The sequence below is a fragment of the Pyrus communis genome, chromosome 3 (assembly GCF_041283825.1).
Source record: "Pyrus communis isolate YQ-2024b chromosome 3, ASM4128382v1, whole genome shotgun sequence".
NCBI classification, from domain to species: Eukaryota; Viridiplantae; Streptophyta; class Magnoliopsida; order Rosales; family Rosaceae; genus Pyrus; species Pyrus communis.
In genome coordinates, this window is record NC_142567.1 from 17,526,276 (window position 1) to 17,552,053 (window position 25,778).

The 25,778-nt window shown below is 36.5% G+C and overlaps 3 protein-coding genes and 1 pseudogene across 5 annotated transcripts; 3 read left to right on the forward strand and 1 right to left on the reverse strand.

Moving 5' to 3' along the window:
• Positions 1-2,307: 2,307 nt before the first annotated feature.
• Positions 2,308-4,949, forward strand: HDA08 (histone deacetylase 8). The gene is made up of 3 exons (XM_068455140.2): positions 2,308-3,169; positions 3,462-4,042; positions 4,552-4,949. The coding sequence occupies exons 1-3, from the start codon at positions 2,905-2,907 to the stop codon at positions 4,852-4,854; spliced, it is 1,149 nt and encodes a 382-aa protein (XP_068311241.2). The 5' UTR covers positions 2,308-2,904; the 3' UTR covers positions 4,855-4,949.
• Positions 4,950-14,109: 9,160 nt separating this feature from the next.
• Positions 14,110-18,473, forward strand: LOC137715224 (receptor protein kinase TMK1). Of its 2 annotated transcripts, XM_068454471.2 has the most exons (3): positions 14,110-14,462; positions 14,591-17,134; positions 17,576-18,473. In XM_068454471.2, the coding sequence occupies exons 2-3, from the start codon at positions 14,713-14,715 to the stop codon at positions 18,082-18,084; spliced, it is 2,931 nt and encodes a 976-aa protein (XP_068310572.2). In that variant the 5' UTR covers positions 14,110-14,462; positions 14,591-14,712; the 3' UTR covers positions 18,085-18,473. The 2 variants fall into 2 exon arrangements, with proteins under 2 accessions (XP_068310572.2, XP_068310571.2); XM_068454470.2 differs by having other exon boundaries at positions 14,212-17,134.
• Positions 18,474-19,503: 1,030 nt separating this feature from the next.
• Positions 19,504-22,172, reverse strand: LOC137716360 (putative pentatricopeptide repeat-containing protein At3g11460, mitochondrial). The gene has a single exon (XM_068455801.2). The coding sequence runs from the start codon at positions 22,170-22,172 to the stop codon at positions 21,213-21,215; it is 960 nt and encodes a 319-aa protein (XP_068311902.2). The 3' UTR covers positions 19,504-21,212.
• LOC137714389 (pentatricopeptide repeat-containing protein At1g05750, chloroplastic pseudogene) lies at positions 19,531-22,300 on the forward strand (annotated as a pseudogene). Its single transcript, XR_015960795.1, has one exon. The product of XR_015960795.1 is annotated as a pentatricopeptide repeat-containing protein At1g05750, chloroplastic pseudogene (transcript).
• The last annotated feature ends 3,478 nt before the right edge of the window (positions 22,301-25,778 follow it).

The window sequence follows — 25,778 nt, forward strand, 5'->3', positions numbered from 1 at the left end:
TTCTCACTTAACTTCGGAGTTCTTACGGAACCCGAAGCCAGTGAGCTCCCAAAAGGCCTCGGGCTAGGTAGGGATGAGAATATACATTTAAGGATCATTCCCCTAGGCGATGTGGGATGTTACAATTTAGATGTGCGAAAAATATGAAAAAATATGCAAACACTCATAGTCGCATCTTCTACGCTTTGAGGATGGGTATATGATTGTTTGAATTTTTAAAACCATACAAACTCTCATTAATAGTATTTTTAAGGGAGTTCAAAGTAAACAAAATTCATAATCATTAATGGATAAGTCTGAAAGAAGTGAAAGCACAATAAACGTTCATAATTGCATCCTCAATGTTTTAACGATGATTACATGGTCATTTAGATTTTTAAAACCCTCCAAATCTCATGAATAGTGTTTTTTATTTGAGTGCAAAATTAATAATAATTATTGTAGAAGTGTGAAAAATGTAATCACTCGTAATGAAAAGCTTTACAATTTTCATAAAGGGGTTAACTCTGAAATTTAGTATGTATTTACTAATTTAGTATTATGTTTTACATTTTTGGGGTCAAATTATGTTTTTCATTTACATTTTTATTGATTTAAAATATATTTTTCTTAACGAGTAATGGGTCGGATCATATTACCCGTTTACTTTAACGGGTATCACACGACACAACCCGTTAAACTATTGGGTATGATACAAACATGAGAAACACGACATGAATGCCAGGTCTAACTGGTTGTACTAGTCTATTGCTACTTTGGAATCCATAGAATGGTGGAAGTCCATTATGCATTATTACACTATTGTAAGTTACTTTGCTACTTTGTGGCCTTTTGCCATTTGAGAACAATGTTCCTTGGTACTTCCTTACTATTCAATGAATAAACTTTGATAAGATATTTGCCAATGTATTATCACTAACCTTAACATGCTACAAAATCAGTTTAAAACCATTTCCTGTAATTGAATCAACAAAATTAACCCATTTTCGGACAACTTGCTTATTTGTATGAATTTTATTATAATGAAAAACTATAGTTTGATAATCAATACTAATTGTGGAAACTTCATTATGTCAAAATAAAGAAAATACTTAAAGTGAACTAATAATTCTTAAAACCTCCAAATTTGTTACTAGTAACCTAGACTGTATGTCAGTAAATACAAACTTGTTCACCAGGCTTAGGTGATTCCTTATGTTTTTCGCCCATCCTAATGATGATGCATTTGTTTGAACTATTTTATAATTGCCATCTAATGGCAAAGTTAATGGTTTAAGCTTGGTAATTTCTTGCTTGATATTTTGAACTAGTTTAATATATTCACGATTGAAATAATTTTTTCAAGTTTTGCTAGTTTTACCATGTAACACTGCTATTCTTCTTCTTAAATCATGTATAAAAGAGTTTGGTTATTGGATGTGGGCTTACTGATAAATTTTGTATCTAGTGTTAATTTCATCTTGTACTTGATAATAATTATACAATAAGGCAAAAAAGACAATTCACATTTAAAATTTAACAATAAGTTAGGTGTAGAGATTTATTATTTCAAATAATCTCTATATAAATCTAATAAAAACAAAAAACAAATTGAGTAGTTTTTTTATACAAGTAGGTTTGAGCACTTTAATGGGTTTACCAACCAACCTAAGGTTGGACTAGGTTGGGTTGGGTTGCTAACTTTAAAATTTTAAGTTTTAGGGAAAAATCAAACTGTCTATTCAATAGGTGAATTGGGTTAAGTTGAAGTAGTATTAACTCGATTGAAATCAACCTACCTGAATATCAACAATTCTTAAACATGCATATTTATTACCTCGAAATTAGAATATACATAAACTCAATAATTATCAAACACACTTGTTTATATACTTTAGTTAAACAATGAAATTTAAATATTATGTAACAATATTGATTATGCAACACCAATTTCACATGATTTAAGTCTAATGTGACTTGAATTTTGAATTATTTGTCACTTATATTCACTTTAGGAATAATAAAATAAAAGATCTCAACTCGTGAAACTTGCTCAGCCAAACCTTCCTTAGAATGGTTTGGGTGGGTTTGCACATTTTCTTGGGTGGAAATATGTTTCAGTAATGCCAAACCAAACCTATTAGGTTGGCAAGCAAGTTAAAATCCAGTCCGATCAACCCACCCAGTACCCACTCCTAGATACAAGCTATATTCTACAGAAAAATTTATCTAAACTAAAGACTTAGGGTGCGACACTCGGCTAAGCCCACACCTAAAACAGAAAGTCAAATCAAAATAATACTTGGATACTCACCGGCAGTGCCCAAACGAAGTGGCCCAATTAAAATTTTACACTGTCCAAACACTCCCAAACACTAGATATGCGCACACAGAGACACCCCTCTTCTTCCTCTCTGTCGACCCCTCTCTTCTTCGTCCACTCTGATCGTTTCTCTCCGATCCCTCGCTTCTCCGGCGACCTTCTCCGATTCTAATTTCTCCAGCAACTGCGAATGGACGGCCTCCCGCGATGGACGTTGGCGTTCCCCGCCGGCCTTAGCCTGCTGCAGCTCCCTGATGGGCGCAGTTGATTTACTGAAGTATGGTGTTGTTTGTGGTCATAATCACGATCTTCAAGCCATGGCCAGAAAACAAGAATGGTGGAGGCGTTGGAGTCCTGGAGGAAGATGGGGATGTTTGGATTACTTTAATAGGTGTCTTAATTACATTGGGCCAATTCAAAGGGTCAGTATTCCAAGTATTTTCCAATCAAACTGAGCACGTTAGCACACCTGCCACTTTGGAGGATAAAGTGCCTTCCATTTTCCATGGCTGCTGCGAGGATAAACTGAAGTAGATGTTTCCTCTGAAGCCATAGATCAACAAGTATTCTTCGCTTACAACTAAAAGAGGAAAGTCCCTTCCATGGCTGCTTTAACTGCTACTGCCCCAACTGAACGAATACATGTATTCTGGCACGAGGGCATGCTCAACCACGACTCCGGCCATGGAGTATTCGACACTGGAATGGATCCTGGTTTTCTAGACGTTCTAGAAAAGCACCCAGAGAACTCCGACAGAATCAAAAACATGGTTTCTATTCTAAAAAGAGGTCCCATCTCACCCTACATATCTTGGGTTCCTGGAAGGCCTGCTCTGCTCTCTGAATTGCTCTCTTTCCACTCTCCAGGTAATTAATCTCACTTTCCAAACTTTTCAACTTCTGGGTTTTGGTTGAATATGATTGGGGTTTTGAGGTTTTGAATAATGGGTTCTATTGGGTTTTTTCTTTATGTGCCATTAAATTTGGATTTAATCAATTACCCAATACACTTTCAGTGCAAATTGATGTGGGTTTTTGAAATTTTAGTCTTTGGTTGATATATTAGTGATTTATGATACATGTGAGTTGGTTATGTTATGAACAATATTGTTTTGGGTAAGTAGAGTCTGATATTGGTTTAATTGTGATTTTGTACTAGAATACATAAATGAGCTAGTTGAAGCAGATAGAGATGGGGGTAAGATGCTATGTACCGGCACTTTCTTGAACCCCGGCTCATGGGATGCCTCGCTCCTTGCTGCCGGTACTACATTATCAGCAATGAAGCATGTACTTGATGGACCCGGAAAAATTTCTTATGCATTGGTTAGGCCTCCGGGTCACCATGCTCAGCCTACACAAGCTGATGGCTACTGCTTCCTTAACAATGCCGGTCTTGCTGTTCAATTGGCTTTAAATTCTGGCTGTGCAAAGGTTGCAGTCATAGACATCGATGTTCATTATGGAAATGGGACTGCCGAGGGGTTTTATCGGTCTGATAAAGTTCTTACAATCTCCCTTCACATGAATCATGGTTCCTGGGGCCCTTCTCACCCACAAACTGGCTCTGTTGATGAGCTCGGTGAAGGGGAAGGGCTAGGTTATAATTTGAATATACCTCTGCCAAATGGGACAGGGGACCAAGGATATGGACATGCCATGACTGAGTTGGTTGTCCCTTCAGTCGGAAAGTTTGAACCTGAAATGATAGTTCTGGTCATTGGCCAAGATTCAAGTGCGGTAAGTTAAATTTTCTGCTCAACTCTAATCTGATTAGCAGCTGATTGCTTATTTATTTTGAATGGGATGATGTCTGGTTGTTTAGGATATGTGTTTACTGTCTACAATATCTTTCCTATGGAAGAACTTAAAGTTTAATCATGAAATATCTGAATATCTGCCTCACTGTGCTATAGAATATCAGGGTTTTTTTTGTCATTATATCTTTTCAATATTCGGGGCGGAGAGTTCAAATTATAGGACGTCTCTAAGGCAGTAGCTACCATTGTGATTATAATGAAAATTCGTCTTGCTTAGCAAAACTGAAATTCTCATCATCTTTAGGTCAAAAACTCCCATCATCCTTAAAATAGCCGTTTGTCTATAGGAATTACTATTGGCATATTTGATTTTTCATAAATCCATCATGTCCCGAACTTCAAGCTTTTCTTTTGCTAGTTCAAAAGAAATTTGTTGTTATTGTCAACAAAACCTGAAGTAGCTCATAGTATAACACTGCTTGTGCTTAGTTTGATCCAAATGGAAGGCAATGCTTGACAATGGAGGGTTATAAAGAGATTGGCCAGATGGTTCGGGGCCTGGTGGATAGACACTGCAGAGGACGTCTTCTGATTGTCCAAGAAGGTGGATATCATGTTACCTACTCAGCCTATTGTCTTCATGCAACACTTGAAGGTGTGCTTAACCTACCAGTTTCTTTATTATCTGATCCCATTGCTTATTACCCAGAGGATAAGGCATTTGTTGTAGAAGTAATTAAATCTATAAAAAAGTTCCAGAAAGACAATGTACCGTTTTTAATTGAAGATTAATTTGGACATTGCTTTTAGGCAACCTTATTCTATATTTGTATTCTGTCGATGATATATGAATGTTATATTCGAATGAAAGGAAATCTTGTTGCGTATGCTTCATTGTTTCTGTATGAACACCCGAATATTGAAGTACACCTACCAATATTCCGATGAAGAAAAAACACCTATTCCTGTGAATGCATTTAGTCTTCGTATTATATGGTTTAATGTGCCTTCAATGTTTGTTGCTAAATTAAGGTTGAAAAGAATGTCTGTTACTTAGGATTAACCAATAACAGCACACATACAAATGCTTTCCTTTTCTCTTGCACCATTGTTGTTGTCAATGCTTTGCGTTGCGTAGACTAGCTCTTCCCCAAAAGTACCTCCTTTGTTTCTTATGATGTTCTTTTCTAGTGTTGGACTAGCTTTCTAAATTCTCCAAGTTTTGTTTTGTGATTTATTTATTTTTTTTTTTTTTTCTCTTTTTTTTTTGACAAAAAATAGTATCTACACTATAGGATGCAGGAGTAGGCTAAACCTCACAATAGGCTAGCAATAATGTGGTTCAAATTCGCTTTTGGCGAGAATCAAACATAAGACCTCTCACTTACAAGTAAAGAGGAATACCAGTAAACCGTAATACTAAGTGGCACTACATGTTCTGTTTTTAGAATGAAAGCACAGGCAAGGCGTCTTCTTTGCAGGCTCTATTAGTCAATGTCCGATTTGTGAACTCTTTTGTCTTATGGACTCACGGCAGGAATTTTTTTCGTGTGTTGTTCCATGAAACTATGTTAAACATGAGTCAACCGTTGTGCTAATAGCCCTTTTGCTTATAGTCCAGCATAAAATTTCTGGTTTATTGGTTAATCCTTGTGCTAATAGTCCTTTTCACTGGTCTCAAATAAGTGATTCCTAGTTGTAGCTTATTGAAAGCTGTTGGAGATGAATCTTTATATTCACTTTTAAGTGGTTTATACTATTTATTTTCTTGTTCATTGCATCCATTGATGTGTTTGTCGATACTTCACCACGGTGACATCCTATGTTTTTACAAACTAAGGAGCCGTTTGATAACCATTTCACTTTTAATTTTTTGTTTTTACTTATGTTGTTTCATATTGAGTTTAATACTTGTACTTAAGAAAGTACAATTATTAAACTCAAGTATCTAGCCCATTTCTACACTATTTCTCACATCATTTTCACCATTTCATAATATCTTACCTCATTTTATTTCTAGTCTTCACATTCTTTAAACTCCTATCCGAATTTTTTTTATTTTTTTATTTTTATTTTTTAAGCAAAACAAACATAGCATTCTGAAAAATTATTAAGATTACGTAAAGATAAGAAATATGGAGAGTTACTCATTTATAAATATGGTATTTTAATTCAATTAACTAATAAAGTTAAAGAACAAACTTAAATAATAAATTGTTGAGAGGCTAAAAAATAGTTCATTCAGCTGGAGATGATATATAAATATGACCTAACAATGTTCATTAAAAAATAATTTTTTATAGGACTATAATCTGAACGGGAGTTAAACATAACTTCTTCGGTTGAAGATGGTCTTAAGTCTAATAAAAACCTCTAGCAATACATTTTTATGGAGGCAAGTGGTGGGCTCGAATGTGCCGTCGAACTAACCAGCTACGTGATGCCAGCCTTTGAGCCTGCTGGCAAGGCCCACGTCATTATGACTGACATCAGCAACCAGCAAGCGAGTCCTACAACTGAAATGGTGATCGGCGAGTGGGTTTTAAGGGGTTAGTGGACAGGAGATGCTTGTGCAAGGCATATAAATTACCGTGTTTAGGTGCTGATGGTCGATGGGTTACATAGTCGGTGCCCAAAGCAGTTGTTCCAATCTAAAGCTGACAATGCTCTCCAATCTTCTTTGCTCCGTCGCGTTGAACATGGTCAAAAATTCATGCCCAAAGTTTAATTTGTCAACAATTAATGCTGAGTCCATTGTCAAAATTACTTCTTTTCAATAAAAAGTTTAGAAGAAGATGGTGATTACGGGTTGTGTTTTTCTAGTAGTAGATGTTGAGAATAAATCCCGTATTGATGAGATGCGAGGCATTACATGTGCTTATAAATAGTTAGGTTACTCTCCATATTATCAATTGGTTTTAAGATGGAACTTCAACCTTCTTCATAATATCAAAGCAAGTCTAATATGTGAAGCTCAACAGTCACATGTGCTCCACGTCACCCTGTTGTGCTATCTACGTGTTGGGCTTAAAAATTCGTCACACGTGAGGGGGCATGTTGAGAATGAATCTCACATTGATGAGAGGAGAGACCTTACATGTGCTTATAAGTAGTTGGACTACTTATCATATTGGCAATTAATTTTATGTTGCAACTTCAACCCCATATTGGCAATTGGTTTTATTTTGAAACCTCAATTTTCTTCAACAGAAGCTATAATGCGAGTGTTAAGGTTTGTGATTCTGCTAGATAAGAACAACAAAGTATAAAAATAAAAAAATATATTTATGAATGGTACTTGTTATTGTTTGCCCTTGCTATTGTCCTTTTCAAATGGATGACAAGAGAAGTACTATTTATAGTGAATAATAAGGGCAATTTACATGCCCTTGCTTTCCACTAAGTAGAGATGCTCTAACTACAAAATAAAAAATTGTTTGGCAAAACATTAACAAACATACCCTTAGTATCTTGCGTCGTGTCAAAGGACGGGTAAATTGTCGAGTAGGTTTATATGGTTGAAAGGAACAATTTTGTTGAAATGGTCAAAAGGTGTTAAGATGAATATAGCTTGTGCTTTCCCAATTAGCAAGTGGAACCTTGTCTGTGTCTCCGACCCCCACACCCAATCCTTTTTCTGGGATGAAGTTGAAGATGGTTAATTTCTTATTATAAAGACAAGAGGTGAGAAGTATGTCCGATGCTTGATTGTCAAGTGTGCCCCATCTTATAAACCAAATGACAAAATTATATCCCAACAAAAGTAATTAATGACAATTCCACTTTATAGTTGTATGCCTTTTGCTTTTGTCATTCATACAACAATCAATTCCTTACTCTAATCCATGAAACTTTTATTCGAAAATGATTAAGATTGAGGAACGCACAATTTTTAGAGCTCATTTCGTTCTTTAAAAAAATTAAATAAAAAAAAAAACAAAAATCAATTACTACGTTAACACTTTTAAAATTTTTTATGTTGAGTGGTAATTTTGTGTGTGTCAATTTATCTTACGTCGTTGCTCCTAACTCCAGAAAAAGGAGAAGAAGAAGGGCATCAAGTAGTCGATAGTCGGCACTCCATTTTCACGTCAAATTTCTATGATAATGAATCTTAAACAAAATTGCGCAAAAACTAGGTCGTCACTCAAAAGCGATGCGCTGTGTGGCCCAAACACAATGATAAGTAAGCGAGTGTCACTATTTCTCAATTGGGCCCTGATGTAGTGCTAAACGAGTAAGGATGCTGTAGAAACTTATTTTTTAATGACTCCACTCTAAGTTTTTTAGGAGTATCTACTGACATAAACTTTACCTAGGACATGCAAAAGAAGTAAACCTTACTGGATGGGTGAGGTTAAGAAGCTAGGACATGAGGGTAGGGTTCAATAAAGTAAAATGTGTTTAGCAGTGTGGAATACAAGAACCTTAACGGTAAATCTATAGAAATAGTGGAAGTTATGGGGAGGAGAAGGATAATTATTATGTGCCTCAAGGAAACTAAGTGGGTTGATCTTAAGGCAAAGAATCTCGAAAACTCATGTTTTAAGCTTTGGCATTTGGGCACAAACAGATCGAGAAATGGTGTTGGCATCGTCATGGATAAGACTCTAACAAAAGATGTTATAGATGTTAAAAGGGTCGGGGAGATAATTATAGCAACCAAGATTTTAATCATCAATGTTATTAGTGCGTATGCACCTCAAGTTAGGTTGGATATAAGTCTAAATTAGAAATTTTGGGAAGATCTTGGAGAATTAGTTCAAGGAATCTCTCAAACGAAAAAGTTACTCATAGGAGGAGATTTAAATGGACGTGTGGGCAACAAGACATGCAACTACAGAGGTTTCCATGGTGACCATGGTTTTGAGGATAGAAACGAGGAGGGGGAAGCCATTTCAAATTTTGTAGTGGCATACGATCTCTTTCTAGCAAATACTTTTTTTAAGAAGAGAGAAGAGCATGTGGTCACCTGCAAGAGTGGGTCATCAAAAACACAAATAGATTTCTTTTTAATGAGGATGGGGGATCGTATAAATTGTAAGGATTGCAAAGTTAATCGGGAGAGATCCTAGATAACCAACATCATCTGTTGGTGGTGGATGTACATATCAAAAGAGAGAAGAAAGAACAAGACCTTCAAGTGTCCAATTACTAGATGGTGGAATCTAAAAGGAGAAAAAGAAGTCACTTTCAAAGAGAAAGTACTCACTCAATGTGTTTGATATAGAGGGGAACACTAGCCTAATGTAGGATTATATTGTTAACTATATCTAAAAAGTTGCAAGAGGGTATTAGGAGAACCCAAGGATTTTGCTCCACTTAAAAGAGAATCTTGGTTATGGAAGGAGGAGGTACAGGAAAATGTTAAGGCTAAGAAGTAATGTTGTAAAGCCTTATACAAGGATATAACCGATTAAAACTGTGAGACGTATAAAATAGTAGAGAGGGAGACGAAGAAAGCCATTCAAGAAGCAAAGCTAACGGCTTTTGACAATATGTGTAAGCAATTAGATACCAAGGAAGGAAAATTAGATATTTGTAAACTAGCTAGAGCAAGGGAAAGGAAGACAAGAGACTTGAACCAAGTAAGATGTATCAAGGATGAGAATGAAAATGTTCTAGTTACGGAGAACACGGTTAAAGACAAATGGATAGCTTATTTTGAAAATCTTTCTAATGAAGGATATGAAATGAGTACTTTTTTGGTGAGTCGAGTAATTGAGTTAAAGTGTGGAAAGTTTTGGGAGAGACAGCAATAACATGACTCACAAACATTTTCAATAAGATTTTGAAAATGAAGAAAATGTCAAATGAGTGAGGCAAAAGACACGAGTCTCAGACAATCAATTCGAGTTCATGCTAGGGCGCTCGACTATAGAGCAATCTATCTCTTATGAAGATCGATGAAAGGATATAGAGATATACAAAAGGATTTGCACATAGTCTTTATAGATTTGGGAAAAGGGTAACATACGGTCCTAAGAGAATTTTTTTTTTTTTGAGGATTCTAGAAAAGAAAGGAGTACATGTAGCATATATCCAAGCAATAAAGGACATGTATGACATAGCAAGGTTGCAGTCCTGAAGAACAAACTGAAAGCTTTCCCATAACCACAAGATTACACCAAGACTTAGCTTTAAGTCCTTACCTTTTCGCATTGGTAATGGATGAGCTACCATGACATATTGAAGATAATATCCCTTGGTGTATGCTTTTCACATGTGACATAATGCTGATAGATGAAACGCAGAAGGGAGCAAATGTGAAGCTTAACCTTTGGCGGGAAATATTGGAATCTAAAAATCTTCGCCTAAGTAGGTTAAAGACAGGATATATGGAGTGCAAGTTCAATGGAAATGGGTGTCCAAATGAGATAAGGTAAGGATTGGATATCAAGAAGTACCGAAGAGTGAACGTTTTCGTGCAAAAGAACAAAGAATTAGATCGAGACCTCAACTACAGAGTACAAGCTAGATGAATGAAGTGGAAGAGTGCATCAGGTGTAATGTGCGATCGTCGTATGCCACTAAAGTTTAAGGGAAAATTTATAGGACGGCAATAAGACCAACAATGCTTTATGGCACAGAATGTTGGGCGGTCAAGCATCAAAAGGTGAAGAAATGAGAGTAGCGGAGATGAGAATTCTTCATTGGATATGTGGGCACACAAGAAATGACAAAATTAAGAACAAGTATATCCGAGATAAAGTATGAGTGACTGCAATTAAAGATAAGATGAGATAAAATCAGTTAAGGTGATTTGGATATGTGAACAGAAGACTTAAAAATTCTCTTGTTAGAAAATGCGAACATAAAATAGGCTCGGGACAAAAAACGATAAAGGAAGCCCAAGAAAGACTTGAAAATAGACTTTAAGAAAAAACATGAAGTACTTAAAGTTAACAGAAGACTTGACGCAAAACTGAGCGCAGTGAGTTTTATAATTTGTACAACCAATCTCACTTAATGAGATAATTTGTTGTTGTTGATGAAATTTTTTAAGTGTACAAGTTATTATTATGTTTCGAGTGTTGACGAGTTGTAGCGCATGGGATGGACAATACAAGTCACGCCAAAAGAAGCACTACAAAACACCATAACAACAAATTAATATAAAATTGGTAAAAGAAACAAATCTAAAATAAAAATGGAAAATGAAAAACAATGGACTTGAAGTTTGTAACTACAGTTTATTTATTTATTTATTTTTGAATTATGTATTTGTGGTCCTTTATTCGATTACTACGTTTACCTATTCATTGCTTATCCAGAACATCATTGTTTTTTTGGGTAACTGCTATTGACTTCTGAAATTATTATTTCAGTTAAAATTGATCTTTGAGCCACTCTAAATCAATTAAATTAACTTCTTACCGTCAGATTAGAAGAAATTTTATTCATTTTATTATCAAATATTAATACATAATTCACTTTTGAGGATAAACTGATAAAGTCTTCTCCCATCTGTCATTCCTTCTACCCTAAATCCTTTTCCCACCAAAACCCTTTGCCATTTTTTGCCCCAATTCACAACTTGCATATGTAAGAAAACTTGAATCTTCCTTAAATTGAAGAGAAATTCGCATAAAGAGGAGTACCATTGGAAACTGGAAAGTATTTTTTTTTTCTTATTATTATTATTTTTTTTTTTTAACCAAATGGAGTTGTTAGGTTATCATCGTGTAGAGGGAAAAGGATAATTTGAAATATATATATATATATATATATATATATATATATATATATATATGACTTTTTCTGCATTAAACCATCTTGAGTTTTTATCTGCATCAAACCACCTAGGGCTTTTATATGACATATGAGAAGAAAACTTTACCCCTTAAGAGTGAATCACGTATTAGTATTTGACATCAAATTGAATGAAAATTTTCAAATCTGACTGTAAGGGGTTAATTGGCTGACTAAAATAGTTCAAGCAGTTAATTTACCAAATAATTTATTGAGAGGGTCAATTTCAATTGAAATAATAGTCTAAAAGGTCAAACGGCAGTTTACCCTTATCTTTTCTCTTGTACACTTTTTATTTACTCTATGAAAGCCTTTACAACTTATGGTTTCTTACTAAATATACAGAGTCTTGTTATGTTATATGTCATATGAAGATGTGGACTTCCAAAAGGTTCTAAATTCTAGTTTGTTTCTACTTTTCACAGTAGTAAAAGAAAAAAGTGAAAAGAAACAATTCATTGTGTTCATTTTGATTATGTAACATATCGGTTACTTGCCACTTAATACTATGGTCTAATGGTATTCTTCTTCACTTCTAAGTAAGAGGTCTTAGGTTCGATTCTCGCCAAAGGAGAATTTGAACCACATTATTGTCAACCCATTGTGAGGGTTAGCCTACACCCCCACCCCCTTAGTGTAAATAATATCATTTATTCAAAAAAAAAAAAAAAACATAGATACGTCGATTAGCACCGAAGTTTAGTAGTATTTTTCTTCACTTGTAATTAGAAGGGCTTTGGCTCAACTTTTGTGAATGAGTTTGATATCAAATGAATATAATTGAGTCATTGTGTGGCCTAGCTCAAACTTCAATCCTTTCGTGTTATATGTCTTTACTATTTATAGGAAAAAAGATTGAAGGAGCCAGAGCAACATTTGCAACTATTCTTCTTTTAGTATCAGTTGTGGCTTCAATGCTACATAGCACTCAATGCTACAGATAACTTAGCTGTTAGATTTGATTTCCACAACTTTTAGATCTTCTATCTCATTCATTCATTTTTTGAATTACTCACTATTACGTACTATTGAAGAATAATTACTTTGTATCATTTTCGTTATTTGTATGAATCTGACTAAGTTCCCAAGAGGGGGAATAATTAAGTATTTGGATTTTTCATAAATGAAATATGTCGTTCTTTTAAAAAAATAGGAAACCTTGTAAGTAAATGAAGAAAACACAAGAAAGCGTATTGAGTAACATGGAGCACATAGGTCGTAGAGCTTGATACGTGGGCGAACCAGATTCTAATATCATGTAACTTCTTTCCATGCAAAGTTTCCAAAATTTTCAACGTGTAACAACTCTCTGCTTTTCGAAAATAGAAATTGTTATTATCACTCCAAACATTCTACTTAGAAAGGAAAAAAAAAAAATTTACTAGTGAAGAGTGCACAATAAGATTTTTAAAATTCTAATAATAGTTGTTCTAGAATATTGCAAAAGAAATATTGGTGGGAATATGAAACACCATGGTGATTCCTAGTCCGAGAAGATATGATTTTAATCCCACAGCCTACCAAGAAGGACAAAGAGTTCGTACAAAATCCCTAATCAGCGGAGAGCATTAATCCATGGGACTCCTCGTAGTCTCACTTATTTTGCTTTTGCCTTCCCACTCTCATCACTTCTTGCAAGAATTTGGTTTCTCAATTTTACCCACTGGAAACTTTGTTTTTTGAAATAAAAATTCGTTGAGTATTGGTCACTAAAATAATGTCGAGCATTTTGGGTAGCTCTGTTAGATGTTTCGAATTTTTTGAAAGTTATATCTTGTTTGTATTTTTAAACAACAGAATATTTCTGCTCAAGATTACTAATGAAAATTTTCCATGTTAAAATTTTCATCCCTTATTTTCCTCCTATAAGCCCGTTATTTTTTATGGAAATTCCACCATTACTACTTAAAATAATAATTCGTCCACATTATGGCAAGTTTAGAAACAAATATTAACAAATTTTTAAGTATGCAATCAAATTTTCAATTAAACCAAAATCCAGGGATCAATATGAATTTTCTCTTTTTCAATATAATTAAATGAGCTGCTAGACCGACTTAGTGTTTTATTTCTTTACTCATATTATAATCTCATCCAATATAAAAAGTTTTTAAAAAATAAAAATGTTATTTCCCGACTCACTATTATTTCTAAAATAACATCTAATATGTTATTTCTCCATCCTCTATTATTCCCAAAAAATTGAAATGTTATTTCCCCAACAGTGAAGTCTTATCCGACGATAATTTACTAGCAAATAAATAACATTCCAAATGCTCTGCTGTGTGTTTCTGTATTGTCCATTCGTTTCACAATCCAATGTAAATCTAGGCTCATGTTATTTTTTGGGGCCCTACTTATTATTATATCTTTTAATATCTTTATTTCTCATTATGTAAATAAGTAAAATTATAATTCGAATTAGAGAGATAATCCTTCTACCTTTGGCGCTGCTGACTGCCGACATTTGGATGATGATTTGTTCTCTCAGCCTCGCTAGCCGACCTCATATCCGGCAAAACTGTCAGTTCACTGCTTTCACTTTATCTTCTCCAATTCAACTATGGAAGTCAGCCGAGAAAAAAGGGTAAAAGAAAAAGGGAGAAAAAGCTAGAGGCTGTCATGGAGCTCGTGGTGTGAAGTTTAAGGTAAAAAAAGAAACCCTGAAAAAGTATGAGATAATAACCTTTTTCTGTTTCTCAACTTTGAATTCTCATCTTGGTTTTTTCCAATTTCCCAAAAAAAAAAAAAAAAAACCTTCCATTTTCTTCCCCAGGTCATATTTTCTCAGCATTGCAGAATCTGGGTTTTGTTTTTCGTACTCTGTTTTGGTGAATTCTGTAAAAAAAAAATCCAGTTGGGTTTTTGGGTTTTTGCTGCTGTACTGACTGATTGGTTATGGAGAAAATCTGGAGAAGGAGGAGGATATGCGTGTTTGTAATTTTTTGTGTTTCCATGGTGGCTTATGGAACCACTTTCCCAGGCGACTTGAAAATTCTGAATGATTTCAGAAAAGGGTTGGAGAATTCAGAGCTTTTGGAATGGCCAGACAATGGAAGTGACCCTTGTGGCCCTCCTTTATGGCCTCATGTGTACTGCAATGGGGACAGAGTCTCACAGATTCAGGTTCAGAAAATGGGACTCAAAGGTCCTTTGCCTCAGAACTTCAACCAGCTCTCTAAGCTCAGCAACCTTGGCCTCCAAAGGAACAACTTCAATGGGAAATTGCCTACCTTTAGTGGCTTATCAGAGCTTGAATTCGCTTACTTGGATAATAATGATTTCGATACAATCCCTTTCGATTTCTTTGATGGCCTTAGCAGTCTTAGGGTTATGGCATTGGATCACATTCCGTTGAATGCGTCTACTGGATGGTCTTTGCCTAGTGAGTTGGCAAAATCTGTTCAATTGCAAAATTTGTCCTTGATTGAATGTAATTTGGCAGGATCGTTGCCGGAGTTTTTAGGGGCATTGCCGTCTCTCTCAGTCCTGCAACTTTCCTTTAATAGATTAACTGGTGTGATTCCGGCGAGTTTTGGAGAGTCTTTGGTGCAGACATTGTGGTTGAACAATCAAGATGGTGGATTGACCGGTCCTATTGATGTAATTGCATCAATGTCGTCGTTGACACAGGTTTGGCTGCATGGAAACCAATTCACCGGAACAATTCCAGCCAACATTGGAGATCTTTCTTCTCTCAAGGAACTCAACCTCAATGGCAACCAACTTGTTGGTCTGATTCCGCAGTCACTGGCGGACATGAAGCTTGACAAATTGGACCTGGGAAATAACCAGCTAATGGGTGCAATACCGAAGTTTAAGTCCGGTAATGTTTCTTATAACTCTAATCCATTTTGTCAGACTGATCCTGGGCTGCAATGTGCCCCAGAAGTTATTGCACTTTTGGATTTTCTTGGTGATTTGAATTATCCATTAAGTCTTGCATCTGAGTGGTCGGGTAATAATCCGTGTGAGGGGCCTTGGTTGGGGTTGAGTTGCAATCCTCAGACCAAGGTTTCCGTCATCAATTTGCCTAGACGCAAGCTAATTGGTACTTTGAATCCTTCACTTGCAAAGTTAAATTCTTTGATTGATGTAAGGCTTCCAGGAAACAACATAAGTGGTAAAGTTCCTACTAACTTTACTGAGTTGAAATCCTTGAGATTATTGGATATAAGCGGAAACAATATCGAGCCTCCTTTACCAAAATTCCATGACAGTCTGAAGGTCATCATCGACGGAAATCCTCTTTTAGTTGCTAATCAAACTGTTGCCCCTCCTCCTTTATCTAGAAGCCCACCTCCACTCAATAGTTCACAACCTCCATCAGACAGTCCATCAGATACCCCATTATCCAGTGGTGGAAAAACACCATTATCCCATAGTCCACCCTCACCAATTACACACTCGAGTCCTAATCCATCTGGTTCTGTCCAAGTGGATGTTCAGCCCCAAAATTCTAAGAAATCAAAAACAGTTATTATTGTGGCTGGAATCGCAGTTGTTTCTGTTGCGGCTCTTCTGATGATTTGTCTATTTATTTACTGCTGTAAGAATAGGAAAAAAATCTCGGAGGTTCCTACTTCCATTGTGCTTCACCCTAGAGACCCATCTGATCCAGAAAATACGTATAAGATTGCAGTTTCTAGTAATACCACTGGAAGCTTGTCAACTAAAACTGGGATTACTGCTAGTAACTTCAACAGTGGAACGGAGAACTCTCATATGATTGAGGATGGGAACCTTGTCATATCTGTTCAAGTTCTTAGAAAGGTGACCAAAGATTTTGCACCCGAAAATGAGCTAGGCCGTGGCGGATTTGGAACTGTTTACAAGGGTGAACTAGTAGATGGGACAAAAATAGCAGTTAAGAGAATGGAGGGTGGGGTAATCAGTAGCAAAGCATTGGATGAATTTCAGTCAGAAATTGCTGTTCTTTCCAAGGTTCGTCATCGACATTTGGTTTCTCTTTTGGGTTACTCCGTTGAAGGAAATGAAAGGCTTCTTGTCTACGAGTATATGTCTCAAGGTGCTCTTAGCAGGCATCTTTTTCATTGGAAGAGCTTCAATCTGAAGCCTTTATCTTGGACAAGGAGACTCAGTATTGTGTTGGATGTTGCAAGAGCGATGGAGTACCTACATAATTTAGCCCGCCAGACATTCATACACCGAGATCTCAAATCTTCTAATATTCTTTTGGATGATAACTTTCATGCAAAAGTTTCAGATTTTGGGTTGGTGAAACTTGCTCCGGATGGGGAGAAGTCTGTTGCAACTAAACTTGCAGGGACATTTGGATACCTTGCACCTGAATATGCTGGTAAGATTTTCTTTTGAATCCGTTGTCAAATTTGGTTCTGGAATTGAATTAATAGATAAGTTCAACAGCTGAGCATGCAAAAGAATAGATGAACAATATGTAAATAATGTGGCTTTTAAATTGACATCTTTTCGTTTACATTTTCATGTTTAGTACTCAGGTCAAGTGTCATATACTATCGTAAACAGAAATTTAAGATATATACTTACAGGTTACAATTATAAATTGTTGTTGTCTTGTACTTATAACACGTCTCGACTGCTGTAATTTCACATAAATTCCTTTTATTTTTTCACCTCGAAGAGAGATAAATCGCTTCTGAATGGTGAGAATCTAAGTGATATCCTGCACATGATTGAATATTTTAGTTTTCAAATTGGTATGTACTTTTACAACTGATCCACATAATTTGTCTTTCTAAATCACGATATTTGATTTCAGTGATGGGGAAAATTACAACAAAAGCAGATGTGTTCAGCTTTGGAGTGGTGTTAATGGAACTTTTAACTGGATTAACAGCGCTTGATGAGAACCGGCCAGAGGAAAGCAGGTACTTGGCCGAGTGGTTTTGGCGAATAAAGTCAAGCAAGGAGAAGCTTGTGGCTGCAATTGATCCAACTCTTGAAGTAAATGAAGAAACTTTTGAGAGCATCTCAATGATAGCGGGACTGGCTGGTCATTGCACAGCGAGGGAACCAAGCCATCGGCCTGAAATGGGGCATGCAGTGAATGTGTTGTCCCTACTTGTTGAAAAGTGGAAACCTATTGAGGACGAATCTGATTGCCTCTCAGGGATTGATTACAAGCAACCTCTACCTCAGATGTTAAAGGTTTGGAAGGAATCAGAAAGCCAAGGAGTCAGCTATAATAGTCTCGAGGACAGCAAGGGCAGTATTCCTACAAGGCCTAATGGATTTGCAGAGTCCTTCACTTCCGCAGATGGGCGATGAGTAAAGATATAATTTGTAAGTCCGCAGAAACTATCGGCTCTTGCAGCAGTATACTTAAATAAATCTCTATATAGGATATGATATTAAGCACTTCCTTTTCGTTAATGTCCATTCAAGTGCTCCGGCGCTTGTATTGATGTTTTCAGGACTTTTTTCTTGAGTTCTGAGAATTGTCTGGTAGATGTCATCAACGTAGATGGAGGATGTGCGATTCATTTTTTTGCTTGTTTGGTATTTCATGAATTATGTATGTATTTTTACTTTACATGTTAGTTTGCAATTAGTGATTGAAGCAGTAAAAAAACATCAACAAACAGACCTGTTGATTGTAATTATGTAAGTATTCAGTTCTGGAGTTTGAAGAATAATGTCGTGTTTTATCTTGTTCATGTCGCGAGAAATTATTTTAAACTCAAAGCCAATCCATTATCCAAATGCATAGACCCAGGCCCAACCATTTGCAAGTTTATTTGATGTGTTCTATCATGTTTGGGGTTAGTTTCATATTGAAATTTAATGATCCGAAATATTTATTTTTTATTTTATCACTCAAATATTATCATAATAAAAGACTAGATAAATTCAAAACAATTAAGACATTTAAACGTGGCAAAAGAATATAATAGTTACGAGTTTTTATCATTAATATGGTATTTCAGGAACACAATAAATGACAAACCATCTAATTAAGTGGTTTTTTTTTTAACAAACAATATTATTTACACTAAAAGAAAAAAGGTGGGCTTAGCCTCACAATAGGCTAGCAATAATGTGATTCAAATTTATCTTTGGCGAGAATCGAACTAAGACCTATCACTTACAAGTGAAGAGAAATATCACTAGACCATAGTACTAAGGGGTATCTAATGGTTCCGATTTGAATAACTTTTTCCAATAATTATCTATATGAGGGAAGATTTACAAAATAGACGGCACAAATCTTTGAAATACAAGCTGATACGTTACAAGGGTGTTTTTCAAATAAGCCTTCTGAGTGATCCCTTAACTTAAGCTCCCATGTGTGAACCTTCTATGAACTTGATATGTTAAGACTCGATCAATTCTTTAATTTCTCTTTTGAAATGACTTTTAAAATGATTATAAGTGCTTTTAGAGCACTTAATTGGTGTTTCTTATAAAAAGAACTTCAAATGCTTTTTCAAGGTTTACTTGCATATTTACCAAGAATTGATTCTAAAAATATTTTAACCAGAAGTGTTTTCACCCATCTTAAAAGCACTTTTAAACGAGAAAATTATAATGTACTTCCAGTAGAAATGCTTTCAGTGAAAGTGCTTATGAGTATAGCCTTTTTTTAGAAAAGCAGTTCCGAACGATTTGAACTGAAGAATGTTACCCACCCCACCGGTAACCTGACGTTGTTCTTGTTTCATAAAAACATATATGAATATGAGCCCCACTTTTCGTTAGTTTTCCTTTTAAACAATGAGCCTCCCTGGGTACACAGCAACCCCAAGCCAACTCCCTCAACTTCCCAAGCAACCACCACCACTTCTCCCACTTCTGAACCCTTCCCAGCCCACCTCCCCTAATCCAAACCACTACCGGAAGCACTCCGTCGCTCTCGAAAGGACCAAAACCGCCATAGAACCCACTGTTTCATGGACCTCCTCCATCTCTCACCGATGCCGAAATGGTCAATTAGTTGAAGCCGTTGCACACTTCATCCAGATGAGACAAGCTGGCATTGAACCAAACCACGTCACATTCGTTACGCTCCTCTCCGGCTGTGCTCATTTTCCGGCCAAGGGGTGTATTTTTTGGGCCTTCACTTAATGCTTATGCCCGGAAACTCGGATTGGATATAAATAATGTGATGGTCGGCACGGCGGTGATTGATATGTATGCCAAGTGTGGCGGTGTGGATTCTGCTAGGTTGGTTTTTGATGGGCTGGATGTGAAGAATTCAATGTCTTGGAATACTACGATTGATGGATACATGAAAAATGGGAAGGTTTGGGACGCGGTTGACCTGTTTGATAAAATGCCTAAGAGAGATGCTTTTTCCTGGACTGTGCTGATTGGCGGGTTTGTCTAGAAAGGTCAGTTCGAGCAAGCGTTGGAGTGGTTTCGAGATATGCAGCTCGCAGGAATGGAACCAGATTATGTGACTAGAATTGCTGTAATCGCGGCGTGTGCAGATTTGGGAACGCTTGGTCTAGGCTTGTGGATAAATCGTTTTGTTATGAAGCAAGACTTTAAAGACAACGTTAGGATAACTAACTCGTTGGTTGATATGTATTCTAGATGTGGTTGTATTAGTTTTGCTCATCAAGTATTCGAGAGCATGCCCAAAAGGACATTGGTATCTTGGAACTCAATGATTGTGGGCTTTGCTGTCAATGGGCATGCAGAGGAAGCTCTCGACTTCTTCAACCTGATGCAGAAGGAAAGCTTCAAGCCAGACGGGGTCAGCTTCACTGGAGCACTCACCGCGTGCAGCCATGCTGGTTTAGTTGATGAGGGGCTCCATTACTTTGATAACATGAAGAGAGTTCACAGAATAACACCCAGAATCGAGCATTATGTGCATAGTCGATCTCTATAGCCATGCAGGGAGGTTAGAAGATGCCTTGAGTGTAATAGAAAACATGCCGATGAAGCCAAATGAAGTGGTGTTGGGTTCTTGGTTGGCTGCTTGTAGAACCATTGGGAACATCAGTTTAGCTGAAAGATTGATGAAGTACATCTCTGAGGTTGATCCCAGCTTTGATTCCAACTATGTGCTCGTATCCAATATATATGCAGCTGTTGGACGGTGGGATGGTGCAAACAAGGTTCGAAAGAAGATTGAAGACCTCAGAGTGCATAAGACACTGGGATTTAGTTCAGTTGAGATTGACTGTAACATTCATGAATTCGTGCCTGGTGATAAGTCCCATGTTGACACAGAGTGTATATGTTCAACCCTAGAGCTTCTCTCCTTTGAGCTGAAATTATGTGGGTATGTTCCGGAAAACTTTGTGACAGAATCGAATGAGTTTGATTGATACTGTAGTTCGCTGTTAAATATTTGGCTTTGCAAGCGAGAAGGGAATATTTCCCCCAAAAATGGGGGTTTAGCACATGAGCAAGGAAATAATGGACTTTTTGCAAGTAATTCGCTGTTAAATGCCTCGCAGAGATGCTACACCAAGTTGCTTTCCATAAAGCATCGCTTCCACTCTCTCAGCCATCTCTACCTTCCCATGAATCCTACAAGCACCCAACAATGCGCCCCATAATGCCTCATCTGGCTCCACTGCCATCCCCAAAACCAACTCCTCCGCTTCCTCTACCCGTCCCACCCTACCCAACAAATCCACCAAACAGGTATAATGCTCCAGCCCGGGCATCACCCCGAACCTCCGCTCCATCATTTCAAAATACTCCCTCCCCTTCTCTGTCAGCCCTCCATGACTACACGCTGTCAAAATCGTAGTGAAAGTCACTCCATCCGGCCTCTCTCCTGCCTCCACCATCCTATCAAACAGCTCAAACACCTCGCCAAATACTCCATACATCCCATACCCCGCCATAATTGCCGACCAAGAAATCTCATTCCTCATCAGCATTCCGTCAAACACTTTACGGGCACCCACCAAATCACCACACTTCGCATACATACTAATCAACGCATTTGAGTTCGCCAAATCGAAGCCAAACCCATTAACCAAAACAGCTCCATGCATTTGTTTTCCAAGCCTCAACACCGATAACCCGGCACAAGATTTGAGAACCGCAGGCAAGGTATGGCGGTCCCAGGGTTTATTGGCGGCAAGCATACGGAGAAAAATGGACAGAGACTGAGAGAAGAGGCCTTGCGAAGAGTGGGCTCTGATGAGGGTGTTGAAGAGGAAGGTGGGTCGGCGAGTACAGAAGGAGAAAAGCAGGTTGGCTTGCTTCAGTTGGGCAGCGGCGGCGTAGGAGCTGAGAAGCTTGGTTCGGATGAAGTCGTGGCCGGAAATGCCGAGTTTGATAGTTTTAGCGTGGAGCTGCGTGAGGGTTTGGAGGTTCTTCGACGAACTGCAGGCGTCGAGTAGAGTGGCGTAGAATAGTATGAGGCCGCGAGGTGGAGGAACACCCATGGCTGCCTGTACTCAGGTAGGATTTGTTCCTGAGAGCACGAGTGTTTAGGCGATATCAAATTCGACCGTTCTATTTAAACAAATCAAAATCATTACTTTACAAAAATATGAATTATACTTGCATTGTCTTTGGGTGAGTTCATTCGCTCACTAACAAATAACATATTTTAACACTAAAAATGTTATAATCGAAACTGTACAATTTCTTAATCTTTATTTGAAGATCATCTTTACAAAAACATTCGAGTCGGAGATAATTTAGTCATTCAAACATATTAACTACTCAACGGTGTAAGTATTAAGTAACATATTAATGATGAATTGCCTATTATTTGATAGATTTGGATGGCTAGACAATTTCTGTTTCAAATGATTTTCGGCAAGTATGGTCTTGAAATGAAGATTAAGTCATTAAACAATGCCAATGATAAAAAAATTTTACAGTAAAGACACGTTATTTGCAAATAGGAGAATAAGTTAATCCCCAAAAAACCGAGGGTAAAAGAAGACCAAGAAAATCTCAATTCAACATAAGCGAATGCAAGTATATATTCCAAAAATATTTCTTTGGAAGAAGCCAAGCTCCTAAACACTAGGGGAGGGATACTTCCTCAAAGCACAAACGTGCCACAAGTTTTAGTAAAATTAGATATCACACTTCAATGCCAAAATAATAATAATAATAATAATAATAATAATAATAATAATAATAAAACACTATTTCTAGACAAAAGGATTTCGTCAGGCCAAATAAGGTTTCGTCACCTAATGTTTTACTCAACGGAAATTCATCGGGAAATTTTAGTCGGATAAAAGTCATCGCTCAAATGTTTGCCTGACAAATGTTAAAACTTCGTTGGGCAAATTAGGTTTGCTCGACAAAATCACATATGACTATTTCGTTGAGCTAAGTACGTTGACGAACTTGAACCGATGAATCTAATTTCCTGACAATAGTATTTTGTCGCCAAAACCCATTGCTGAGCTAAAATAACATCCTAAACAACGACAATCATACAATTTTGCTTGACAAATTTTACACTATTTCGTCAAGCAAAATTATATATTCTGAAAATAAAAGAATACAAAAATATTTCACCCAAACGAAAAAGTCGTCAAGCAAGGAGTTTAAAGAGAAAAAAGTTTTTTAAAAAAAATACAAAATACATGCTCAACGAAAGTATTCGTCGGGCAAACTTTTTATTTTTATTTTTTTTATTCTTAATTTAATTATATTATATATAATTTAAATTAATTAATTAGTTTTAAATATATTCGTGCAAATGTATGTAGAATATCCTAAACTGACTAATTATTCTAGGGTGGCTGCTGGGATGGCGACATAAGCTCGCTAGGAGGATAGGCGAGGCGAATGCTAGAGGCTGCCATTGCCTACGCCATGACTTGCATGTACAACCGAAACTTATCCTCCTACTGGCGCACAACTTTTTCTTTAGCTTCTTCGCGCTAGTACAACTTCTTTTCCCTTTCACATGGCATGTAACTCCATCTCCAAATACTGCAGTCTGGAAGAAGTCCTGTTTCCATGTTGAGAGCCAGATGAAGAAGATCCTCGAGGTCCCAAACTCGATCTGCTCATAGGTCGTAGATCTCTTAGCCTTTTCGTCGCCCAACCTCGTCCATCAACATTTGTAGAGACACATGTAAATCAAGTCTCAGCTGCTCCATTGGCATGTTTGGTTGCTGCTGGGAGAGGTTGACGAGGTACTCGTCATTCTTTTGCGACATGAAGCCTACAAAAAAATAAAAGAGAAACCAATTAAGATTACTAATCACAATTTTAAAATTTTATGTGTAATTAAATTTGAATGGAGTATTTACATTGATAGGATTAAAAGCACACCACAAAATAGCACACAAATGTCCTATTGATTTTCCTTATTAACACTAAGATTTGTCAATTGTAGCATATGAAAATAAGGATCTTTCCTCCAGAAGATTGTTTTATCTAACTACTTAAAATGTCACAAAAACTGGGTTGTTGTCCCTACTGACCAACCACTGAAAAATAATTAGGAGACTGACTTATACTTATCTAAAGTCTACGAAATTTTGATATGAACATACTAGACACATAGAGCTACACTCACACAAACAGAACAAAAACAGAACAGAAACAGATTTTAAGTAGTTCATAAATTAAGAAAACGAGTTAGGGGAAGTGTTATCCACCACCAAATAATCATGCAAACATGTTATGTTTCATTCAAATTCCTTCTATTTCTGGATGAAGATGCTCAAGTTGGCTCAATGTTAGAACTCAACCTATTACTCTTTCTTATGTAGTATGTTAAAAGAATGACGTTTTCAACTTAACTTAGTCCCTAACATGCAATCTAGAATGACGTGTTCATAGATTTAACAAGTAGAAATCATTAAGAACGAAAAAAGTTTGAGTCATCACAAGACATCGTAAGTACTAGCGTTGTCTTACTTATCTTAGAAATTGGTTCACATGTTACTCGCAATTAACAAGTACTACTCTAGAACATATGGAAGTCCTCATTCGACAAGGGCAGGCACACACATATTCATAGCATTAGAATCCTAGATATGCTTACTAAGTATGCATTTGTAGAAAACACATAAATAATTCATTAATGAGACAAGTAGTGAATCAATTTTCATCCATTCATAAAAGTAATTCAAACGAAATGTCATAACAAACTTGCAATCATATTAGGGGCTTCAAAATAGCCCCTAACTACTAAAACTTTAGTTATACATTATTCTCAAATAAAACCAAAAGAAATACATGAGTTTGAGAAGATAAAACCGAAAGAAGAGAATGCCAAGATTTCCTCCTTCCTTTCCTTCCTCAACACTACTTTTAAACCAATTCTTGCTGTATCATTTTCTTCTCCTCAACTCACCCACTAATAGCCATTTAGTGATGATAACAAGTGAGAGGAAATGGTAAAACAATTGTAACTCCTTGGGTAGCCTTTATGCCCATTACTCCCACTTAATTTTCCATTTCCTCTGATATTTGAATAGGTGTCAGCTGGCTTGTTCTTGGCTGCATCAGTTTTGGCTGCTAGATTTATTGGATTTACTGCTTTCAATGCTTTCTTGTCAGTTACAAACTGTTCAGTCCCTTGGGAACCTTTTAGTGTTAAAATAACCATAACTTCTTCTAGAAACATGATATGAACAATTCGTGAAATGATCCAGAAAATAGACATCCGTAACTTTCCAAGCATATAAAGCTTATTCTCTTATTCATTCTGAGAAGTTCGTAACATGCTTCCAAAGTCAGCTGACTTGCACAGGAAGTTTTGACGAATTTGTTACTTAAAATCCCACTTGTGCTATTTTTCTTTTCTTTGCTTGACAAATCCTACAAAACACAAAAACAAAGTAAATAACTCAAAAATATAAGGAACTAACTAAGAAAAAACAAGTGAATTTGATGTAAAATATATATAAATATGAGCTTATCAAATACCCCCACACTTAGCTTTTGCTAGTCCTCGAGCAAAACAAAGAAAACATGAAAAATATTAGCTTCCCCCTATGTGACCCTCATAGAATTTCATTCAAGAAAACAAATCATCAAGAACCTTAGCTAGCACCAAACAAGCT